At 40.2% G+C, this 24,590-nt stretch overlaps 3 protein-coding genes across 3 annotated transcripts in view; 2 read left to right on the top strand and 1 right to left on the bottom strand.

The window, feature by feature from the left end:
- Positions 1-354: 354 nt before the first annotated feature.
- Positions 355-10,774, top strand: ASAH1 (N-acylsphingosine amidohydrolase 1). The gene is made up of 14 exons (XM_053459012.1): positions 355-572; positions 1,867-1,913; positions 2,466-2,556; positions 3,078-3,164; positions 5,075-5,153; positions 5,521-5,595; positions 5,931-5,976; positions 7,026-7,170; positions 7,406-7,460; positions 7,566-7,647; positions 8,083-8,214; positions 8,294-8,417; positions 8,699-8,755; positions 10,067-10,774. Exons 1-14 carry the CDS (start codon positions 495-497, stop codon positions 10,154-10,156), a joined length of 1,188 nt encoding a protein of 395 aa, XP_053314987.1. The 5' UTR covers positions 355-494; the 3' UTR covers positions 10,157-10,774.
- A 2,651-nt stretch (positions 10,775-13,425) lies between these two features.
- Positions 13,426-16,975, top strand: LOC128482978 (general transcription factor IIE subunit 1-like). The gene is made up of 4 exons (XM_053459001.1): positions 13,426-13,873; positions 14,628-14,829; positions 15,406-15,635; positions 16,424-16,975. The coding sequence occupies exons 1-4, from the start codon at positions 13,426-13,428 to the stop codon at positions 16,810-16,812; spliced, it is 1,269 nt and encodes a 422-aa protein (XP_053314976.1). The 3' UTR covers positions 16,813-16,975.
- Positions 16,976-20,192: 3,217 nt separating this feature from the next.
- The window catches only part of PCM1 (pericentriolar material 1), a 30,291-nt gene continuing 25,893 nt past the window's right edge, over positions 20,193-24,590 (bottom strand). The window contains exons 30-39 of the mRNA XM_053459043.1: positions 24,201-24,335; positions 23,406-23,603; positions 23,039-23,095; positions 22,668-22,797; positions 22,186-22,343; positions 22,032-22,098; positions 21,740-21,933; positions 21,262-21,351; positions 21,039-21,168; positions 20,193-20,457 (exon numbers count right to left, since the gene is read on the bottom strand). Of these exons, the coding sequence (XP_053315018.1) occupies positions 20,438-20,457; positions 21,039-21,168; positions 21,262-21,351; positions 21,740-21,933; positions 22,032-22,098; positions 22,186-22,343; positions 22,668-22,797; positions 23,039-23,095; positions 23,406-23,603; positions 24,201-24,335 (1,179 nt within the window). The 3' untranslated portion in view covers positions 20,193-20,437. The remainder of the gene's footprint in view (positions 20,458-21,038; positions 21,169-21,261; positions 21,352-21,739; positions 21,934-22,031; positions 22,099-22,185; positions 22,344-22,667; positions 22,798-23,038; positions 23,096-23,405; positions 23,604-24,200; positions 24,336-24,590) is intronic.

Below are 24,590 nucleotides of genomic sequence, written 5' to 3'. Positions count from 1 at the left end.
ACTAGGGGCCACTTCGGTTATTTACTAAACAAAGACATCAGCTATGAGTATTCCTTCAACCGACAGTGATGTGCAGTAACATAACACATCCTGTGTGAATTCATGTACCGAAAGAAGGATGTCAGCCGCCTATCACCCGGGACCTGCTCGAGTTGCCTCGGCGTGCGATAATGATGCCCAAGCGCCTGAGAACTCACTCGAGAGGTTCACTTCCTGTATGGCGTTTAGAAGCCATTGCGCTCCACCACATAACCAACTATCATCACACATAGCAACAATCCCGTGATATAACCCCAGCGGCACATTCCCGCCACCCCCTCAGGAACGGATTCATCTTCTGCTCAACGGGCGTTACATATGACCGCGGCCACCCCTCTCTTTTAGGAGTGGTACGCTCCGATGTCTGTCATGTGACAGGTACAGTATGTGACACTGATTAGTCAGGGAGCCGTCCCGGGAAGTTGCTTCGTGTTCTTTGCAGCGGGTTCGGGATTATGGCTGTCTCCGTGTGCGCAGTTTATATTCTGCTGGCCGTTTGCGGGATTGGCGGCCTGGCACAGGACGTGCCCCCGGTGAGTTAACGCCGTATGGACTGTAAGCAAAGTTACATTAAAGGGTTAAAGACCTGGACTGAACTAGTTACGGTATCAAGTGCAAAGTTTGAAAGGTGGTCTTATCACCATAGCAACCGATGGAATAGACCAATCTGCAGTAACGTTCCCCAGGTTGCTATGGGGATAAGCTCACCTTTCAAACTGCACCAAAACCACAGTTATTACCTTCTATATTTTCCGAAATCGAGGAATCGTTTGGTAAAATTAAAATTCTAAAATGTTTATAAAGTTAGACTATTTGGCTTAATCTAAAGAAGCGCTGGTTGCAGAATCCCCCCGTGTTCTGCTTAATGGTACACAGCACCCAGTCACCAGAAATGCATGATACTTCTGTGAAATGCAGGGTGCAGGGTTCCCTCTCACATTGATTGGTTCCAAAGGCTATGCTTCCTGGTTGGGTTTATGTAAACCTGGAATCAGATGCCTTAATAAAGCTACAGATACTGCGCTATAGTATATTTATAAATATTGTGTACACTAATAATAACTATAAAACCCCAAAGAACCACCAAACCAGGAGGAGGAATAACTAGGATGCTGGCCAGAATACAGTCAAGCTGCTTGTCCTGCAACAAATAACCCCCCAAAAACTAGAGAGGAGGATAGCAAAAAATAAATAACCCAACAGACCGTGCTTTAATATAAACAATATAATAATAATAATAATAAATATAGAATTCCACTAATGAGACACAAAGAAGTATATAGAAACTGCGCATGTGCTGTTAGGAGGAGCCAGGTAGTTACTGGAGATGAGGTTTATGCAAGACTTTCGCCTCCATGGTCATAGACAGAGATCCCACCTACTAGATCACATTATTATTATTAATACTATTATTAATATTATTCAGGCCGTTTTTCAGCAAATTTATTTATTTCGAAAGCCTCCGTGTGAGATTACCAGCCAGCTATAGTGTCTATATATATATATATATATATATATATATATATATATATATATATATATATATATACAAATGAAAATCTAGATTGATTTTTACCACTACTATATATATATATATATATATATATATATTAGTAATAGTATATTATTATATTTGCCAATATAATATTATGGGGTCTGATATACTGAGATTAATTGCATTGGCCGACCGTATCAGTTAATGTTCTTTTTTTCATTTATTACAATGTATAGCAAGCAGTAGATTATGCGATGTCATCGGGGTATTTCGTAAAGACACTTATTTTGGGGAAGTTTGCATGAAGTAACGTTGTGAATGACTCGTTTCAGTACACAGAGGATTGCAGAAGTGGAACCTACCCTCCCAGCGGGCCAACGTAAGTCACCCAGAAAAACTTCAGGAATAAATTCTGTTTGGTATCATGGGTTTAACGTTAAACAATTATTTGTATGGTGTATATGATGCTTAACATTGGAGATTTCCTGTAACCTTCTATAGTTAGTATTTCCTGATAGCAACATACATTTAGTGTTTGGCTAATTTGTTTCAGACAATATATATGAAATAATTAACCATTTCATTGCACTTTAATTTATTATCACCATCAAAGTCTGCAGGGTGCATGGGGAGGGGGTAATAAGTCTGTGACTGTCCACATGTTCACTTTGTTAGTACATTAATAGCATTCTTCAACCTGTTTAAAGCAGTCAGCTCCAGAAAACAGCTCCCAGTGTTTTTTATGCATGCGCATCGGGGGGTTTCATCATGCCCCCTGGAACTCTCACACTAGCTGGAGCTGGCAAAGAGTTTATACCGTGCTGGTTTAATGATTATTAAAACATAGCGCTCGGGTCGCATGTATTAATGTTTGTGTGAGGCTGGCGTTTTTCTTTATTTCTTGTAAATATATCGACACATTGTGTTTTAGGTACAAAGGACCTGTGCCGTGGTATACAGTGAATTTAGATCAGGCTCCTTATGAAAGGTGGCAAAGTATGATAAAGGATAAGAAAGAACCAGTAAGTATATGAAACTGTCAATATGTACCTTTACAGGAGGACATCTGTTTGCGGTATGAAAAGACTCTTTATTCAAGATGGTCCAACAACCTAGGGCACGATTCCTGAATTAAAGGGCGCCCGTGCCTGAAACACTAAGCTTCTCCTCCAAGTGTGCTGTATAGTTAAATCTTTAAGGACATCATCATTTAAAACGCAATATTCAGGTCCACTCAACCCTTCTTGCAGGAGGAGCTCATTGGGGTTGGCCTTTCAGAATGAACAGTAAAGCGGAGAATGTTTAAATAAAAGTTTTTTCAGGACCAGCTCTCTTTAAACCCATGTAATAAAATTTCACCTTCTGCCTGCTCAGTATACCAATATTTCAGTCCTCAAACTCCATTTGGTATAGAAAAACAAATACATTATTTTGTTGAATTTATTTGACAATAAGCTGACAATAAGTATACCGTTTTATACTTTTAAAATTTATTTCTATTACACCTGATTCCTTTTTGCGTCCTTTTCTGCTTCATCCACAGCTAAACGATGTCATTCAGCATATTAAGAAGCTGGCCAATTTTGTTATCCCTAGTGGAAAGCTTATAGTTTTAGTGGATGCCCTTTTGGTAAGTAACACTTTCCTGCCATTTGTAGATACACATCATTTTTGTGTCATTTGTTACACTAGTGAAAATGGACCTAAAATAATTTTTTTGTTTCCTGTTTGGTCCATTCATTTTTGGACAACAGATTCCTTTTGCTGCCCTTTGGGTTCGTACAAAATTCGGAGGGATTTTTCCATTCTGAAACAAAGTTTGTCGTCACTAATCCTCACTGACATTCTCTCACACTCTCATTCACTGTCTCTCATGCTTTCGCTCAAGAGAAGCATTTGTGCCGCTCTTTCTCCAAGAATCTGTCTGCGTTATTCTGGCTTCTTGGAGTACTTCCAAAAAAAGCCTCTCCCTCGTTCCTCTAATACGTGTAGAGAGTGTGTGCAGAGACTCTGCCCTTTTTGTGGAAGTGCTCCAGAGGCGTGGTTAACGGAGCTGATACCGGGGGAAGCAGACGAAGAAAGAAGACAGAAGAGGCAAGAGAAGAAGTGGAGACGTGGAATCATTGTGAGGGAGAGTCAGGGCCGGCCCTATAATGGGGCAGACTGGGGCAATTGCCCCAGGCGGCACTTTAGAAGGGGCGGCACTTTGCCGCCCCAAGCGCTTTTTTTTTGTTTTTTTTTTTTGAAGCGGAGGAGAGAGAGAGGGGCGCCGAGTGGTTTTCGCTTACCCGCTCTGCGCCCCTCTCTCTCTCCTCTGCGGCGAGTCTCCCTGTTCGGTCCCGGTGCCGGCTTGTAATGCAGAGCGCCGGAAGTGACGTCAATTTCCGGCGCTCAGCATTACAAGCCGGCACCGTGGCAGAGCAGGGAGACTCGCCGCAGGACTGTTTACCGGGGGGGAGGGCGGGTAGTAGATAATGGCGTCGGCGTAGTTTAAAATGCCGCCGCCGAAGCCCCCCCCCCGGCGTCGGGGGGGGTTTGGGGCGGCGTTTTAAACTTCGCCCCAGGCGGCGTTAAGTCTTCGGCCGGCCCTGGGGAGAGTGAAACACTGTCTGCTTTGTTTTGGTTGGTATAACCTCCAAGTCTACTAATCATACATACATAAGCCTGCCCTTACACTCATGTCTGCTCATACATGTGCCAGCCCAGTACTAATTCTCAGTTTTAAGTCATAGGCTTCCTCCATCCAAATAGTGAATCAGAAACCTACAATCTTCCCTTCTCTCGTTCATTTTTTTGTTGGAATATATTTGATTCCAATGTATTTTATGGGAAGATTTATAAAATAATGCAGCCGTCGATTAAAACAAAAATGTGATTCAGTTTTCTAGACATTTTTCTTTCCTCTATGGAATGAAAAATGACAGAGCTTTTAAACCCACAAAGATAATATTACAGAATCCCGCGTAATAAATTAGGGAATGTCTGGTTTGTCAAGATCTCAATTTACAGAGATGCAGAACTACATTTGTCGTTTTGTTCTTTACGCATGATCAGCGTCATCTCATGTGATGCTGTCCGACATCCCCGCTTCCTTCTGAGGATGAGAAAGCTTGTTGCCAAAATAGTCATTCCAAGTCAATATGGCTTTCCTCCTCAACAGATCATGCGGAAGAGTTTAACTAAAATGTACATTAGCTATATTTGGTCTCATTCCTGATTTTCCCAGGGATTACTTAATTGTCACATGATACAAAAGCAGGATCTGTTAGCGTGTTGTTTTTTTTAAGTGGTTATCCTTTAAGAGGAAAGAAGGAAAATGGATTTCAGAGGCTTGGAACCGTTCCCCTTTTCCTACTAACTAATGGAGACAGCGCCTAGCGCTGTGACATGCAAACCGCTGTTCAAACAGTCCCTACGACAGGGGCACTTGCACTCACTCAGTTATGTTAAAGGGCCTGTTAACGCTGCTCTCTAGCCGACATACATGTCTTACTCAAACCCTTCATGTTTCAATGAGCGAGCCGTGTGTTTGTTTTGTAGCCTGGCCTCATTGGAAAGCTCCCGTACCCGTTTGGGGAGGAAATTAAAGGAGTCGCTGATGCTGCTGAAACCCCCTTAGGTATAGCAATCTTTTTGGATGTGTTTTGCTATTGGAAATATTGGTTTGATTTTAATGTATATTAATTCTGAATTATTCACGTGCACGGCTAGAGGATGATGTATTAAGTTGGGTGACTGCTTTTTTTTTTTTAAGTTTGAATAGGAATATTATTGCTATTGGGTTATTTTTTAAGCTGACCTGATGACAACCTTTTTAAAAAGACATCAGTTATGGTGCATCCAGTTGTGCTTTCAACTTCAAAAGTGGCAATATTGTTTCACTTTCGTATCGTAGATCTTTTCCACTGTGTTCTGTTATCATTTTAACAATGCTAATTTGACACTGAACCTTTTTAATTCAGATTTCTGAATTGCCTCCCTTTTAGGAGAAATCCTGCTATTTAACATATTTTATGAAGTCTTTACTGTGTGTACATCTGTGGTGGCGGAAGACTCATCCGGTAAGAGCAATTTCTTTCTCTGATGCTCTTTTTTCCTGTGATATGTCCAATGCTTAATATACTTAGCTGTTTTCAAGAACAGAAAACTGTGCTAACATAATTGCAAAAGGGTCTTCCAAAGATCAATTAGTAGTTTCCAGCTACAATAGTCGTTTCCAACATTAACAATGTCAGCAATGTATTTCTGATAAAGTTGATATTTTAGTGGACAAAGTTTGCTTTTCTTTCAAAAACAAGGACATTCCTAAGTGACTCCAATCTTTTGAATTGTAGTGTATACGCATAGTGTGTGTGTGTGTGTATATATTATAATAGATCTGTGTTTCCATTACCAGGAAAGCTCTATCATGCCAGAAATCTGGATTTTGGATTATTTCTTGGGTGAGTTGGATGTAATTATATTCATATTGCTTATTGCCAGTTCAAATGGAGATATGATCCGGTGTAATTCATGGTGGATATTGTGGATTATGTTAAGAGATTAATTTCCAGAATGTCTTTGAAACTCGGTCTGTTTTATCTAGTTTTTTCTTTATTACATTACTTGACCTCTTCGCTTTACAAAAGCATAACATAAGAATGAGCAGACCTGCCAATTATAACAACATCAGACGCACAACGCCATTCATGACTATCAATGTGCCGTCTCCCATGTAATCCGAGTACTGTCAAATATCTAGAATCGTAATTAGTCAATCAAAAATGGCTCTGGTACAGGTTTACAGCTCGTTTGTAGACAACAATACGAGCATTTATGGCAAATCACAGAAGCATTTTTATTTTTTAATTGTATATTATTTTTACTAATGACCTAAAAGGCCTACAAAACTGTTCATGGAGGAAGTTTCATGCACATCACATGCATGTTTTTAATTTCATAGTACTGAAATAGTTTTAAGGGCATATCATTTAAAAATGCATGGTGTAGGTGTAAAGCTATACTGAATCTAAGACGAAGACCAAGGATCGATTTAAGGTCTGAGTCTTTACTTCGGCAGACATGATGGGCCACAATCCTTCACACGATATTCTCAGTGTTTGCTCTATTACTCTGCTGTAAACATTTTCCCTTAAACGTTATTAAATACAGAATATCGAAGTCAAGAAATGCCACATTCTTTTCACTGTCCGTGCGCATAATATATTCTTACAGAAACAAAGAGGCATTTATTCATGTGGTTGTCTGTTTCATTGTGACAGAAGCTGATAAAGATTGCTGGAACGCTGTTCATGAATGGCTTTTTATTCCATCTGTCGTAATTAAATTGTTAGCAATTCCATTAATTAACATTTTTTTTTTTTTTGCTTTTAATGGGGCACCCTAATTAAATGAACCAATTTTTACCTACTTCTTACTAATGCATGGCCCTGGGTAGACGTTTGATGTTTATTTTGGTGTTCTTCTCTCCTGTGTGTTATGTGAACTTTAGCTGGGATGTGAAGAACAGTTCGTGGATGATCACCGAGTTACTGAGACCGTTGGTCGTAAACGTGAACTTTGTGAGAAATAATAAAACGGTTTTCATGTCCACAAGCTTTGCTGGATACGTGGGAATGTTAACTGGAATGAAGCCTGTAAGTTTTATGCTATACCTTTGTGTTTATAATGTACTATAGGTAATCAATAAAAATGAATGTAGCTTGTTTAGCTGTATACGGTATGCATTGTAATGCATTCACCCCACTGGTTCAAAATCCAATTTTTCCTTGTCTGCTGTCCATTAATTTTAGACTCATACATACATACATACATAATCTCAGTTGCAATTAGGATATTTCCAGAATAACCTGGTTTAAATATCTCTTGTAGGGGATCTTCACTCTTACAATGAATGAACGCTTCAGTCTTGACGGAGGTTACATTGGTAAGTCATTACTTCACTCTTTGGTACTTTTGCCTGATTCCCCCCCAAGCCTGTTATAGATGCACTAGGGTCCATTCTTATCCCAGCTGGATCTTTCCTGTGCAGGTGTGATTGAGTGGATTCTTGGTGACAGAGATGGAAGTTGGATGAGTTTCCTTACAAGAAGTGTACTGGAGAATGCAACAAGGTATGTACTTTGCTTTATTATTATATTTATTATTATTTAACTTTATTTTATAATGTTAGTATTTCTTATTTACCCAGATGATATGTACAAGATCTGAATAGAATGTTTTATAGTTTTCATTAAAAGGCTTCACTCTCGCACGTTCTTCAAATAAGTTCTTGGCACATTGGATTCATGTAATTAATGTGTAATACATTACAAGGGGTGTTCTTTGAAATATATTTATGTAAACTTTGCCCATCTTGAAAGTTGAACTCACAGGGGTCCCTTGTAATGTTGAACCTCATTTTTATTATTTTAAAATCTCACATCCTTTCCTCATAAACGCTCCGCATCATATCAAGTGTAAAACCCAAGGATCTGCACTATAATGAATGTGGCTGGCAACCCTTTCTTCAAAGTCTTCGATTTATATTGTCTGTCGTATTTTCACAGTTATGATGAAGCCAAAGCCCTCCTATCAAAAACCCAAATTCTTGCTCCAGCGTACTTTATATTAGGAGGAAATAAGTCCGGGGACGCCTGTGTGATCACACGCTCCAGAAAATCCTGCCTCGATATCTGGGAGTGAGTATTGATTTTCTTACTATGGAGAGTTTTGATAATCTGGTAATATCTGCGTTGATAACATGGCTCTGTTTTTAAGACTTGACACTAAGGATGATAGATGGTACGTACTGGAGACAAACTACGACCATTGGAAGCCCCCGTTACCCATTGATAACAGAAGGGATCCAGCAAAGAAATGCATGAACAGAACTGGCCAAAAGGTAAAGTGGGAAAGTGCATCCTAAAGTATACTATACGCTTAAATAAATATATACCCTGGTTACAAACTAAACATAGAAGGTGTAGTAACAAAACGGAAGGCCTTCTAAGAGATTTGGAAGTGATCATTTGCAAACTGAGGTTTTTTCAAACAGGGTGGTTTCTGCTAGTTCGCTTTCAGATCATGGAAGTAGAATAATGTATTTTGTAGTCATGGATAAGACATCATAATACTAGCAATAAACATGTTGCTCTGATGCTGTATTTTTTGTTATCTTTTCAGAATATCTCATTTACAACTATGTATGATGTACTTTCAACCAAACCTGTCCTTAACAAGGTAACAGCCTTTAGTATTTTCTTACACTATTGTTGCAAACATGAAAATGAGTTCACTGGTACAGAAAGGGTTAGCAAAGCATGTCCTCCTTAGGGTGACCACATGTCCCGGACAGTCCCTCAATGGGACTTTAAGTGTTTAAGAGTACATATTATGTAGTTAAAAATGCATGTCTAATGCATAAATAATACATACACACACCTGTGTGTGTGTGATCTCATGCGCTTCATAGTGTGTCCCTTAATGGCAGAAATAAAATGTGGTCACCCTAGTCCTCCTACATGTCTATACATCTGTCAAATGACAAATCCTGTCCTAAAGTTCTCTATCAACCTAACCAGTCCACTTTCTAGAAGCTAGTTACCCAAGAAGAGCATCAAGACGGGATGGCTCCAAAGAATACGAGACATCAAGTGCTGGGGCTGCAAAACCGCCCAGCAGCCAAGCAGTTTGGTCACGCGACGGCTCATGATATGTTCATAGTTATGTCAAGAATAGGGTTATGGCTTCATGTTAAGGATATATGATGTATATGTTCTATGAGCTGTGCATTCTTCCCGGTGAGAGTGACCACCTGATATATCTTGATGTTCTAGTCCTCCGTAAACATGCTGGCCCATTAGGACATATAGAAAGCCCTTCTGTAAGCATTAAATCACACGCTGCTTGCTACCAAGGCAGACCTCTGGACAAGTGCTGTAATATTTTTGTAGCAGATCCGAAGCCAGCAATAAGGATCCCTGTGATCCATCAGGAAAGCACACTTTCTGCTGCGGCCTGTGCTGTTGATTTTTATTTTCTTCTGGCTGGGCTCCGTAGGTGGTTGATTTAAAGGGATTAGTGCTAGATATGGAGAGAAAAAACTAAAAGTATATTTTAAGTTAAAATAATATTAGACTAAAATGTGCCCGATGAAGCTGAAGACTTTACTGAAAACGTAAATGCACATGTCCTGCTTTTGGCCCAGTACCTGGGTCATCTCATGGAACACAGCAGTAGTTCACGTCGAGAAGTTACTATTAAGGTCTGCAGAGTATAAATGGAAAATTAGAAAAAGAAAGTTAATTATGAAAGTAATAATATGATTTTCTTAAAAGCCACATCTAAGAAAGATGTATGTCATGTGTGATATATATATAAATGCAGATTGCCCACTAAGCCTATGTTGGTGACTATACTTATCACATGGTAGGTACACCATAAAAGAAGACAAAATATAGGTTAAATTGTCCCCCTCCCCAGACACTGTATATAATTATGGCTCCTTTATACAGAGAGATTAATAGTTATAACTTTTTCTCCATTTCACAGCTCACCACATACACAGCACTCATGTCAGTTTCAGACGGCAAGCTCGAAGCATACCTGCGAGACTGTCCAGATCCGTGTGTCCCTTGGTGAAAAATATTATTATAGCGAGGGTTAAGTACAAAATATGATTCTGGGGCAAACTTTAGAAAATTGCCGACACGGTCAATGTTTATGCATAGCCCCAACGTAAATGTAACGCAACCAAAGAAACTGCCAGCTGACTCCAGCATCCCTGAAGAAGAGCAAAACATTAAAAGGAAAAGAGAGAAGAGGGAATCCTTCTGTTTGGTTGCGTGGAAATAGAATCCATGGCCACAGACACTACTGATACGCTTGATATCGAACGTCTTATAATGATTGCACTGTATTCAGAAGAACTTCTACACTATTGTGTGCTCATCTGGTCTATAGATGTGGATGTCTCACCTGATCATTTAACATCAACATGTTGATTCTTTACTTTATATTCATACCTTGCATCTTGTTCTCTTGTTTTGTATTCTAATTAAACGTAACGCTAAAGCAGTCTTATGGATTACATAAAAAATGTACAGGAAACAGCACAAAATAAAGAGCAAACCTGCAGTCGGGTGTATTAAGAATTATGCATAACATTGATATATGATTCTTTAAAAAAATGGTTTATGGGGTGTCTGGCTCTGTGTCTTTTTGTACTTTCTACTGATAATAAAAGAGATTTACACCTTCTCCGCAGATGCTGACTGGTTTAATAGTCCATGGATTTCGAGTGCCGCTTGCCTCTTCGGAGTGCATGCCTTTTGGGCGGCGGGGTGGGTTCTGGATAAGCCCCGTGCTAATACAAGAATTTTCTGTTAAGGAAATAATAAAAAATCTACTCCCACTTTTATGGAAGGAGCTCGTGGCAAAATTTCCTTACTGTTACCATGACAGTGAGAAAAAAATAAAATCCAAATTTTTTGGATGGTTAAAAATACCTTTTCTGTAGAAAGAAATAATTGTTGGTTTACATTTGCTGCACTACGTATGAATGTACAGAAGGAATTCGTAGAAGGCTATGTGACTTACTACAACTTGCAATCTGATTATATATATATATATATATATATATATATATATATATATAACCTGTTCCAGTCTTTATCAGTGTGAATCTGTGAGACTGTAAATGCTGAGATCCATTTTCAGAAGCTGTGTAATCGAAAACTGCTAACCCCTGCAGCTCCATACATATTTAATTTAAGTGCAGCTGAAAAGTGGTTTGTAATTAGCCTGTTTAATTGTTTTATTTCGGCTCCCCCTGTTGCCTTGGGCTCTACTAGGAGTTATATTGCCTCCTAACTCAGCAGAGGATAGGTAAGTGAGACCCTGAAAAAGATTACGTTACTAAAGTGATGACAAGTGATAAAGAAGTAATTAGATCAGTATCTGAGGCCCTCACTACAGTAAGCTTTAAAATAAAGATATCCGTACTCCATCAACCATTATACAATAGCCAAAATAACCCCCACATAGACTCTAATCTAGAATGTGGCCAGGCCGCCTTATAAACAATATGCCCTTAAACTCAAAAGGGTCACAAAAAGCCAATATGTTATTAGGTGTCTAGTTATGTCAATATTCTTACCTATGTTTAAGCAGGGATACACAGAAACTCGGACGTGTTTGCATTTGCTGTGTGCTACACCTGGCTTTCTAGGTTTAGGTAATAGAGCCCACTGTGGTATGTCCCTTTAATACCCTATGATTTAAGATAAAGAAGGCCATATTTTAATTCCCCATTTGATGCAATATCTGAACAACGAAAGGACTGAAAAAGGACTGAGAGGGACACTTGTGGTCCTGTGATCAATACAGGTGAGCTTATCCATGATTGGAATGAGATATCATTAATCAGACCTGTAAACATTGCTTGCATCATTTCCCAGTTATTGTATGTATTTTGTAAAGTAATCTCTCCCGGATTCTAAGCAGTTACAAACGTGTATTCTGCCTTTTTCAATACTTGCAAATGTATTTCTGTTTCCATCCACAACCCCTGTGCTACTGATTTCCTTAAACCTCCTCAAGCTGCCAGCTTTCACCCAAGCAACGATCTACACTAAGGGGTCTATTCACTAAAGGAGGCGTTGGCAGGGAGTTAAGTGGCTTTAACTCCCTCACTTCACTATTCGTTATGGAGGGCCGACACTAGCAGGTTCCTCCAGAAAGAGGGGCTGAGCTGGTCCTGTATAATGCATAATTCAATGTGTGAAGACACAATGATTTAACTATACTTCATACAGGGTCAGGCAAGTTCTTCCTTCAGTAGAAGCTCACTGGAGTTGGACCTCAATGATGTATAGTGAAGTCGAGGAGCTGATCTAACAGACCCCTAAACACAGGTGTAGGCCCAGGGGCCGCAGCACTTAAAACATGTTTCATCACAATGTATATGGCTGGACTGGCAATCTGGCAAAACATGGACTTCTCCAGGTTTTAATAAACTATCTTGGAGCACCACCTGTGTATACAATTATTAATAATCATGTATAAATGTCCCAAAAACAATTTATATTTAATGTATAATTCTTCCAGGATGAGTAGCCTCTGTTTTAAATAAATAAAGCAATTGTGCTCTCTGTAAAAATCTCAATAAAAGGGGAGCTGCGCCTCCATCGCCATTCAGTAACCTTAACTTACCTGTTGGCGGCAATCTGAATTATGCCAGTCACCATAAACGAGTATCTGAAGAGTTTTTCACGCAGGGTGGTGTAAGTCATTGGTATGGAAGCCTACAAAGCTTCCAGAAACACACTGGGGGTCCTACGTCACGCTTCTCATTGAAACATATCTGCAGGGCTTCAATACTTTAAATTAGGAACATTCCTATTATTATTGATTTATATAGCACCATCATATTCTATAGTGCTGTACAATGGGACGGCCATGTAAAAAAAATATTGGGATTACTCTTGGCACAGGATTGACGGAGCTGCACTTCACGACGGCTCTAGAGAAGCGGGTTTTCTACCTCTGATGTAGGTGCATGAATAACAATCCTAAATTCTCTCACAGACACAAACGGCTCTAGTAGCATGATGCAAGCACCAGAAATGAGGGACTCACAGTGTCTCATTCGTTACAGCGACCCGAGATCCTGGTGGATACATCTAGATATCTCTTCCTTAATGGGGAAAAACTCTTTATTTTTTTTTCATCTTGTGATTATTAGCCGATTAAGTATTTTTGGCTACCTGCAGGCCACGCTTGGGTGAAGGAACTGGTATTGAGCAAAAGTTGTACTCAAAATACCGGAAGCTTTTTCCGCAAAAGTTGTATAGAAGTAAATGAATTGATGTTTTCATGGTCTGTTTTGTCATCGTACAGGTTTCGTTACAATGGGTGATCATGATACCATGACAGAAGTTCCCGCTGCTTTGAAGCGTCTTGCCAAGTACATGGTGAGGGGCTTTTATGGGTTGGAGCACTCTCTAACGCTAGATGTGCTCATTAGATATCCATGTGTTAAAGAGGATGACATTGCTGAACTTCTCAAGTTTGACAAAAAACAACTTCGGGCCGTCCTCAACACCCTGAAAGCCGACAAGTTTGTCAAGTGCAAAATGCGAGTCGAAACTGGTCCAAATGGGAAAAGCACCAAGCACAATTACTATTATATCAACTACAAAGTTTTGGTGGACGTCATCAAGTACAAACTGGATCATGTCCGTCGCAAAATAGAGTCTGATGAGAGAGATTCCAGCACCAGAGCCTCATTTAAATGTCCTGGTTGCCAAAATACTTACTCGGACCTGGAGGTGAACCAGCTCTTTGATCCGTTCACAGGTATCTAACTTATGGCTTTGGGGGCTCCCCCCCCCCTACGTCTTTATATAATTACTGGGGTTTAAATATTCCTTGTAGCATAACAATAAACGATAAAATGGTCTGGCATCAAATGCAAGTGGTCCGCATACTGGAGTCTTTAGAGACTGTGTGTTAAGGAATGTATAGTATTTACTAAATAACATTGTTTTGCAGACATTTTAGTGCCTAGATGTTGATATTATATTATGGCATTTAATGTTACCATTTAATACATTTTAGTGCTTGACATAGCGGTGTTTGTAGAATACACAGTTACAATATTTATTCATAGAGTTAAAGAACAAAATGATTTCACTCAAACTGCTCCGTCCCAGCACTCCAGTTACAACAAGAAGAAATCAGCACTCAATTCTGAACCCATGCCCTAATGTTTTATGTCAAATTGTAGCGATCGGGGGTTAAAACGGTACAGAATTGAGCCCTTTGTTATATTTAACAGATATCACTTCATTTAAAGGGACACTCCAGCCATCGTATAGACTTTAACGCATATGATAGTTGAACGGCTCCTTTAAATGCCCCAGCGAGCTTCCGTGCAGTGATACAGTTACCACCTGACAGCTCCAGAATTGGCCTAGTGGTCTGTTCATTCGTTTTGATTTTTTTCGAGAGCTTTCATAGCTAAAGAAAACTTGTTTGTTGGGTGGTATCAGATTGAATCCGAGGAAAAGAAAATCATTATTGTTTATTCTCTTATACTCTTCCATGACAGAGCTCTTTCGCTGCACATATTGCAATGTTGAAGTTGAGGAAGACTCTTCATCTCTACCTAAAAGAGATGCCAGAACATTACTGGCGACGTTTAACGAGCAGATTGAACCTATATTTGTGCTTCTCCGTGAAACAGAAGACATAGTTCTTCCGTGTGACTTGCTAGAACCCCCACCAACCGATATTCCAGGACTGACAGATATGTATGTGCAAAAAGCCTCCGCAGATCCTTCTTGGGATTGCCCATCATGGCCCACCTAGAGAAACCAGACTTTTCTTTCAACCATAAACAATCTACATTATCCATACGTGTCGCCAATTAAAGAGCATTTATGGCTGCTCTTCTATCCCTCCATGACACACATCACACACGCATATTACAGACGTGTTCTCATACTTATTCCCAAGTCTGTGTAGACTCGCTTTAAGCTGTTAAAGGTGCCGTTCCACCTACTCTTCTGACAGAGTAAAGAAACTTGTGTGCAGGACTCTCTTTACCTAATGTATCAGTTAGTTTTAGTTTTGCCATTCTCTTTGAGTGCATGGGCTGTAAGAAGCGCTGCGGACATTGTTGGCACTACATAAAAGATAAAAACTAATAGTTTATTTCTGAGCTTACTAGAGAATGGCGTTAATGTGCAACAGCACCTTAAACATACCCCCCTTAAACATTTAAAATGGCCAAAGACGGACACTTTTATTTGAAGGGGTTTGGCTAAACAACGGGGCTTGAACGAAACATTTGAGGCCTATTGTAGCTGTATATGTTTTTATTTCAGTGTGGAACAGCAGCCCAACGCAGTATTTATGGATCCAGAAGGACAGTACGGGAAATGGGCCAACAGAAGTTCATATGTAGGCAACCTGTACGTCCAGAGCGTGACTATTAATGTCAATGAGCCTGAACTTAAGAAGAAAGGGAAGGAGAAGAAAGTAAAGGAGCAACCTGTATGGATGAAAGTGAGCACCGTACATACTGCCCCCCAAGAAGAAATGAATACTAGTCTACGTAAGTAAAAATGTAACGTACTGCTCCTGAGCCAACAGCCATCTGACCCGCGGCAGGCGCTGGAAAGAGTTGTGTTTACTGTTAAGTGCGGTGCAGATAAATCGAGCTGATGAGTGATGGGAGTTAATAGTCCAGAAAGGCAAGCGCACCAGAGGTGGAAGAAGGTTGGCGCACTTGTGGACATATGTACCGTGTACCTAAACTTTGTGTCTTTGGTATGGTTACATAATTTAACCCCTTCATGTGACCTTCGGGGGCTGCATGTGCAATCTACGCACATGAAAATTATTCAGCTTTTTTTTTTTACTTTTTGTTTTGTTTTTATGAGAAGTATGTCAGCCTTTTGCTTTTCTTGTGCACCCGCTTTTGTGGGCCGCAAATCCCATCACCCTTATCAGCTTGGCATGTATGTATGTATGTAGGGTACTTTTTACATTTTTTACTTTTATTTGAAGGTGGGGGAGGGTGGCTGTGTAATATTTCCTTATCCCCTGCATGACAGGAGGGACCAGACAGTTTTTCATGTGCGAGCCAGCTGATCTACCTATAGATCTGCTACCAACCTGTTGGTATACTTTTTTTTTTTTTTTTTTTTTAGTTTTTGTTTTAGTTTTTTCTTTAATCATTTTTATATATAAATACATTCAATGTAAGGTTACTCACAGAGTACTTAAGCATGCATTCTTCTATAGTACGGCTGTCTGAGAGATTATACTGTCCGTATATCGAAAAATTTTACAAGATCAAACTAAAGTTTTTCAATTCATGATTCGTGATTTTCCCCACAGCACAAAGCGACCCAGTAACCCCTGACGAAAATGCCAACATGAATGAAAGCTGTGCTGATAATGAAGTCATAAGAACCCTTCTAATTCACGAGATGAAATCCGCTTCCGGACCAGCTGCTACTCCGTTCCCCAAGAGTGATTCGGAGAGCGATACTAGCGAGAGCGATGAAGAAAAGAAACGTGCAAAGCCAAGGGTGGCTCAGCCAAGCAGCAGCGCAGAGCAAGAGGAGGAATCGGAGACCGTTGATCCTGTGGTCATGGTTGGTGGCCAGCCTCATGTCTACAGTGAGGTCAGTCAGAATCCAGAACTTGTATCTTTTATGACAGATGAAGAGAGGGAAGTCTATATCCAAGTAGGACAAAAAATGTTCCAGTCTGCCTTTGAATGAAGACATAGGAAGGTTGGAATTCATCTGCACTCTGCAGTAATGTGGACATTTTTCACATTCTGGTGAATCGATCCTCATCACTTAGTTTGGGCAAGTAACGTTTCTGTTTAGGTTGGGTCTTTCTGTTTTGCACATTGATTTCAGCAATAAATGGAGTTTCTTCTTGGCATTTTCGACTTATGTTCTTGGCTCGATTTATGGGAAATTAAAGCCAGGCTTACAAATACCGTTTTCTGGTTACTAGTTTCCGATTACGCCTCCCAACGTTTCAAATTACCAAAGACAGATACTTTTGAAGCTTACTGTAGTGAACCCTTCATCATGCACAATACAGTCAAGGTGTTGGAATATTCTCTAACAAAAACTCATTTCAGTGTGTAAACCCTGATAAGATAGTCATGAAATTACGGTAGTTCTTCAGGGCAAATCTGCTTTTTTGCGCCATTTATGTATTTTTGTGTGGTCACTAAGGAGTCTAATGCTGTCATAATAATAAGCCATGAAGCTTTGTTTTTACCACTGTTGACTCCAATACCTTCTGATGATATAGATATTATTCTCAGAATCTATGTTGTGAACTTAATCCAATGCATTTCTCTCAAGGTCACAAAGAGAAAATTGTAAAAAATGTAATGCCATTGGGGTCAAAAGGCTACTGCTCTCCAGTTTAGGTATTATAACAATGCCCATAAACATAAACGCCAAAAGAACAATCGTGAAGGATGCAATGTGGTCTCTTTTGAAAACAATGCATTTTGAGCCCGTACATGTACAGGCTTTGTCATTAAGGGGTTAAATATTGAGTTCAATCACTAAAGGCAAGTTGCTGTTTCTGCTTCCTGACTTTACTGGTATTTTTATATGACCAACCCCACTGAGCATATCCTGCAAGAAGCATTGAGCTTGTCCTGCATAGTGGATGGTTTAATTTAAAAATAAGATAAAATCTAAATATGAACTCTTTCAAAGGAAGCTAACCAAGGGCAAGCACCTCCCAATGTTCAGCAGCGAAGCGGTAGACCATGCGGCACAGAATATGGCTGCTGATGTGGCTAGTGTGTAAAAATGATCTTTCTGCTGTAGCTTCATGATAAGGGTATCCATGGCTGAGCAGCTGACCACAAGCCAGAGATCTTTCTGTACAATGTCAAGTGAGTGGTGTGGAGCAAATGGACTCCGGAGTAATGGAAATCTGTTCTCTAGAGTGATGAATCATGCTTCACCATGTAGAAATCTGAAACGAGAGTGGCTGAAACACCTAAACTCAGTAATTCAGACAGGTGTTGTGACAGCCCATCGGTTTATACCCTATGTTATTTTCACAAGGATTAAAAGGTACACGGACCCTGTATACCACTATTGTTGACTAATGTATACCACTTGGCGCCTGACAAAGATCTAGCTGTAAATTCATGGAACTATGCGGCTAGGAACCGCGACGATGCCCGCCAATTTAAACTGTGTCGCTATGAACATCCTTTGTTCTACCCTGTTGCTCTTTTGAGGTTACATTAAACTTGTGGTGGGCAACACTCAGTGGTGGTTACAGAGAGGGCGCTCATTTGGGAACCCTGGTTTTTATTACCAATCTTTAAGACTGGGGTTACCCAGCCGCGGCCACGGAACTCTGGTTTGGCTAACGTGCAAACTATTCCTGGGGAAATTTCCGACGCTGTCGCACAGGGTCCCGGCGTTAGATCACGTTGCTTTTTGGACCATGAGCTCTCCATTGGTACCCTGGGATTGACGCCGCTCCCTCGGGATCACCGCGAAATAGTGACTGTCATATAAATACCTGGGCTGTCTTCAATAGTCAGTTCTGTTTTATGGAGGCGCTGGGCTGGGAGGTGACGAGATTATACCTTTAATCCTATGCTTGTGTATATAAATACCTGGGCTGTCCTCAAAGTCAGTTCTGTTTTACCGCTACAATCTCAGCTAGTGCTTGGGGTAATATGAAGGGTTAATCCTCAGACTCCCTCAGACTTTCTGCCTCGTACGCAACTTTCAAAACCTCTCTGAAAACCCACCTGTTCAGGGAAGCGTACAACATTCCTTCCCAGTACTCCCAACCATCATCGTAATCAAGCCATCTGATCAATCAACAGCTTCAACACATCATCGGAACCGGATCAACTCATCCCCATCCAAGCAGTCCTCTCCTATTGTCTCACTTCCCCCTCAACCACCGACTAGATTGTAAGCTCGCAAGAGCAGGGCCCTCTTCTCCTTTACACCAGTTTGTTATTGTGTTTTTAACCCCTTCCGGACCAGGACGTACCTAGTACTTCCTGGTCACGTCACCACCAGACCGGGACGTACCAGGTACATCATCCCCAAAAAACGCCCCCACATCGCCACAATCGCGGGGGGGGGGGGCTGCTGCTGCGGTCTGCCCAGGTGTCTGGGCAGACCAGCACACCCACTCCGAGACCGCTCCCACGGAGTGATTCTGTAGGCTGAAAACGCATTTGCCGGCAAACCAGCAATTGCGGTTTCAGCTGCCACAGGCAGCTTCAGGAAAGGGGGTTGAGTGTTGATTGGGTCCCCACACAAATTGGGAAGCCCAGGCAGACCAGCAACAGCGGAAAACAAGCCCCCACAAGCCCTTTGATGATTCCTGTAGGCTAGAGACTCCTCCCTGCAATGGCTGGTCTATAGACCAGCAATTGCGTCCCAGCTGCCAGAGGCAGCTTCAGGGACGGGGAGAGGTTTCTTCGGTGTCCACATGAGTGTGAAGACCAGCCCCAACCCTCCCCTGCTGCCTGATCGCTCCCTGAGAGCGACAGTGCAACGTAAACCCCTTCAATGCTGCTATGTGTATGACACAATGGCGGAATCACAGGGGTTAACATTTGTCCCCACAAGCTTGTGGGGACTAAATATCCGTCAATGCTGTGCTTCAATGGAGCATCATCGAGTTAAACAAACAAAAAAAAAAAAACCACAAAGTCCAGGGTGCTTCCAGGTCAAATGCAGTGAGTTTAGTAAGTCTGCTGATGATGATCAGATCACTCCTGGCCAATAAGAGTGATCTGATCATTATGGCAGTTGAAGAAAGACATAGCAAAAACACAAACGGCTCCGGTCTTTTAGCGCCACCTTAATAATCAAAAACCCGGTCCTAAAGGGGTTAATTGTTCTCCTGACTGTAACAGCGCTGCGAAATCTGCCGGTGCTTTATCAATAAATATAATGTTAATCCCTTGAGCAATTAAGCTTTCAGCAGTAAAACACTTCAGTATTTTGCCTGCTGACTTCTGCCTTAATTCTGGGGGGGCTTTTTTGGGGGGCTTTTCTGTAATGCTTGGGGTACCCTCTTTTCCGGGATGCAAATAATTGCATGGATTTATTTTCTTAAGGTAATAAAACAAAATGCAGACAAGCAAAAAAACTTTATTATAACTTGCTTCCAACAATTGTGAAATTACAAATAGAAAAACAAATTACAGAAGAGGAAAAACAGTGCTTGGACTCTTGGATAAACAAAACAGCCATAGAAAGGTTTTATTTAACAAAACCTGACATTTTCAAAATAACATTGTAAAACAACGCCAAAACAGAAGCTGTAGTGCATTTTAAAAAGGTCTGCTGTATAGAAAGTGTAACTAGGAGAATTTTTTGTTCATGCAGAATGGAAGTTTTCTGGAAGAAAAGAAAGTAAGAGAAGAACATTAAAATCAACTTTTTAAATGAATCCATGTTAGTTCTGTATTTTGTTTTATTTTTTAAATTTGGTATATGGTTTAATAGTATTACAAAGTCACTTTCTGAAAAGTAATCGAGTAGGTTGTTACCTGCTCATTTTTTTAAATATATATATTCACATAAATACAAGCATGTTGGGTTTTTTTTTGGGGGGGGTAGTGGGTTTTACTTGGGAGCACCTGTTACATCTCAATGATTTGTGCTTTATAGTAAGGAGAGGTAGCTTCAGGAAAAATGTCATCACTCGCAGGCACATTGATGGCCAAATATATATAACATACATGGCGAGTACTCAAAGGATTAAAAGCCCTGTGTCCTTTACATAAATGCAAGTGCGTGACAACAGAAATATCAAAACATATTTAAATAAAATCCAGAATTTGTAATTATCCAATATGTATACCTAGTTTTACACACCTCACACGTTGAGATTTCTAGACTTGAATCTGGTATCTTTCTACACAGGGAAACGAACAGTTTGCCCCTACAGAACACATCTTTAGTGCGTTACCCCTTACCCGGGTCTTGCAGGGAAAGGCCATCTCCAGCCAGCTCAACAGTAACATTTCCTTGTTCAGCCAAATTAAGGATTTCTTCACATAAGTTGTTCTTTTCCTCCTCTTTCTCCATTTCCTGCATCAGGTTCGACTGGGGAGATAAAAAGAGTAGGTCAGCATCAACATGATCAGAGAAAACAATACATATTTGATACCCACTGCCCAATATTAACAAATTAAATACCTTGGGTATATTAAGCTTCAGTGGCAAATCATCAACTTTAACAAAATCATCTTCATCAGACTTCTGACTTGTGTTTCCAGAACCGTTTTCCTATTCGGGGAGACAAAGTATAAAGTGAGGTATAAATATACTTTAGGGGTTATATGAAATGAGCCAGCACTTCAAATATTAAACAAAATGCTAGTATTCTTAAAATTAAGTATCCAGTACAAATATAAATTCCAGTAGTGTTATTTTTAGTAATTTTCCAGTGATGTAATTTTAAGATATTTTCTACCGCATTGTGTGCGAGATAAAAATAAACCATTTCTCACCAAAAACGCAAAGAGCTTGTAAGGCATAAATGTAGACATAAAATATTGCTGTCAACAAAGGATTGCACATAAAAAAAAAATAAGTGTTACCCAAGAGGGTAATAAAATAAATAAAATGTGGCAACCAACTAAAGAGAAAACATACCCGTCCATTTAATACTTACACATTCAACTAAGACGGGGGATTCAGTGGCAGGGCTCTCGGCCCCTGAACTGTCAGATGAAGTCAAAGGTGGCTTTGCATTTTCAGTCATACTTGCGGATAGCACTTCGTCCTTCTCTTTATTCAATAAAAGGGGAGAAGAAATGTCTGGCACAGCGGAGGTTACAGAGTCCTCCTCTTCTGCCTCCACTAGCCCTGCTGTGCAAAGATAATTTTAATAAAAATAAATATATTTGTTTTGTGAATAGATAGAATTGTGTCCACGGAGATGTTTTTAGGTAATTAACAAATACCTGTATAATTTGCCAATATTTCCGTTTTGTCACACTTTAAGGTTTCTTCAGAGGTGTTTCTTGAAACCTGTGTTTAAATGGAACGAAAATGTTTCTTCAATATAAAAATAAAGCCCAAATCCCTTTGTTATAACAGACAACGCTGACGGACTACCTGGTCCTTTTCATTGTCCTCGGCAGCGTCATTGCTAGCTTCCAAGGATGTCTGGACATCAACAGGCCCTGCCTCAAACTCCTCATTGTCCTCCACTTCGTTCTCATCTTCGCCACTACCGTAGTTTGTCAAAGGTTGTGTTTCAGCTTTGGATAGACCTGAAACACAATATTTAATGTGCAACTCATATAAAACCAGATAGCAGCTTTGTTGTAAGATATGGGCATTTAGAGACTTGCATGGTTATTCTCCTGCCAGTATCTAATGCGGCTGTATAATATATATATAATATATATATAAATAAACGTACCACATGGATTGTAGCAGGTTCAAGAATTGTTTAAGTAAAAATATACTATGTTCTATTAAAAACAGTAAGTTGAATGTCAAAATCATTTTTCCCGCAGCCACCACGACCCCCCCTCCAAATAAAACTCCATTGTTATAATCTAAACCACATAGAAAATGTGAAATATCCCTACTAATGGAAACAGGCAGGCTATCGTTTGCATCCTCCTCCTCGGAAATATCAGATCTTCCGCTCTGGACTTCCGAACCATCAATATTTTCTCTTTTTTGTGCTTTTGTCACAGTCTCCGTTTCGTCTTTGTCCTGATTTGTGGCAGCAAAAAAGGATAATTAACTCTAAAAAGTGATAAATGCAGATGCACCAATACCGACTACATGAGATTATTTACTTAAAATGGCTTTTGTAAGCTGGTGTAAAGAAAGTGCCATTATACTCCGTTACAGCTGCTGAGATAAGTGGTTATAGCGGAGTAACGATAGGGCTGGAGTGAAGCAGAGAGATTACACGTTAAACGGGACTAGTGCTAGAAAGCGGTTTACGTACTTTATCTTCATCGTCTCCAGTAGCCACACACTGCTCAACATCAAACAGTTTCTGAGCCTGCACAAGGAAAATTCAATAAGACATGTGACGTCACGTAGGGCAATTACCATAGCAACCAATGTAACTTTCCTCTTGTCACTTTGCACAAACACTTTTTATCCTACATAGTCCCAAAATAACACTATACAAGTTCCATTGTGAACTGCAAATTACACCAGCATGCTGGTTAAGAGCGTCTGCATTAGTCTTTTGTTGGAAATATCCATGGAAACTATTGTAACAAAAAGTCATTTCAACACTGTAAACCCTGATTTTTGTACAGATATATATCTACTAAAATCTAACAGAAATACGTTAGGCCGCCAACCTCTTTGGTAAGCGACTGCAGGACCCCGGCTGCATCAGATTTCCTTTTGCTTCTCCCCTGAGCCGCGATGCTGCTGCTGTCCAGATCTTGCATGAGCCGGAAGAAAGCCAACTCGTTGAACAGGACTTCCGAAATCTCAACAAGGAGATCCTCACCACAGTCCTTTAACTTCTTACTGCTAAATTTTGCCAATGAGTCCTACAAAGGGGAGAAAATAAAAGGAAACATACGGTAAGGCAGACTGCGTAACTATTTTACCTCGAATAGTGGATGCTAGCAAAGCGTGCATCAATCTGACTCAGATGTAAGGATTACTTAATGTTGAGGAATGACTGCAGAGCCTATGGACAAGACAGGCAATAAGTGTTGACATTGGTCGGGCAAGTACATAGAAACAACATTGTTAATGTATAGATGTCTATACCTCTTCCATGGCTGGCTCCTTAATCCTATTAGCAAATCAACATCCCTCTTAACCCGAAAACATGTATAGTGCCCCAATTTATTGGCCAACTAAAAAAAATGACTATATACTTAGAATATGTAGTGACAACATAAAGAGTATTTGTCAAAATAAAAAGACAAAAAACAACACTATATACATAAGTGTTTTATATTAAATATTGTGCCTCTGTGCATGCTCTGAAGCAATTCCTTCTCAACACCACAATTTCATATTTTTATAGAAACTAAACATATGGGTGGTGAAATTCTCTGTTATGGAAGAGAATACTGAGGATTGAGATTGAATAAGAACTATGGCAATCAAAAACATGAAGTAACGGTAAACTATACCTGTAAAATGCTTCCTAGCTGCTTATGGAAGAATTTCACAAATTCTTTGCTCTCATCGTTTTGCTGCGTCAGCGTCAAAACCATTCGCCTTATAGATGTGAGCAAGTTAGGAGAGCACACCTCTTCCATGTGTTCCTAAAACAGATCGAGAATCAAACGGTTAAAAAGGCCGGTTAAGTAACATCATTAACACAAAGTAACTATACACAATGACACGCTACTACAATCCCAACGTGCAGTGATCACAGTACCGGTGATCAGCCAGCAGGGGGTGATCAGAGATTGCAGCAGGGTCCGGACAGTCCCTCCTGGGTCTCCACTTATCCACAGTCATTCCAGCACGTGCCATATGAATATGGCATTAATAGGTTAAAAATGGTGTAAGTATAA

Source organism: Spea bombifrons, chromosome 1 (assembly GCF_027358695.1).
Source record: "Spea bombifrons isolate aSpeBom1 chromosome 1, aSpeBom1.2.pri, whole genome shotgun sequence".
Lineage (NCBI taxonomy): Eukaryota > Metazoa > Chordata > Amphibia > Anura > Pelobatidae > Spea > Spea bombifrons.
Note: the sequence above shows the minus strand (reverse complement) of the source record. Positions and strands in the feature narration are given on the sequence as shown.

Coding starts and splice junctions, on each gene's coding strand:
- ASAH1 (XM_053459012.1), top strand. CDS start 495: ATGGCTGTCTCCGTGTGCGCAGTTTATATTCTGCTGGCCGTTTGCGGG. Junction 7,171..7,405: donor TGTTAACTGGAATGAAGCCT/GTAAGTTTTATG, acceptor TATCTCTTGTAG/GGGATCTTCACTCTTACAAT. Junction 7,648..8,082: donor GTACTGGAGAATGCAACAAG/GTATGTACTTTG, acceptor GTATTTTCACAG/TTATGATGAAGCCAAAGCCC.
- LOC128482978 (XM_053459001.1), top strand. CDS start 13,426: ATGGGTGATCATGATACCATGACAGAAGTTCCCGCTGCTTTGAAGCGT. Junction 13,874..14,627: donor GCTCTTTGATCCGTTCACAG/GTATCTAACTTA, acceptor CTTCCATGACAG/AGCTCTTTCGCTGCACATAT. Junction 15,636..16,423: donor AGAAATGAATACTAGTCTAC/GTAAGTAAAAAT, acceptor TTTTCCCCACAG/CACAAAGCGACCCAGTAACC.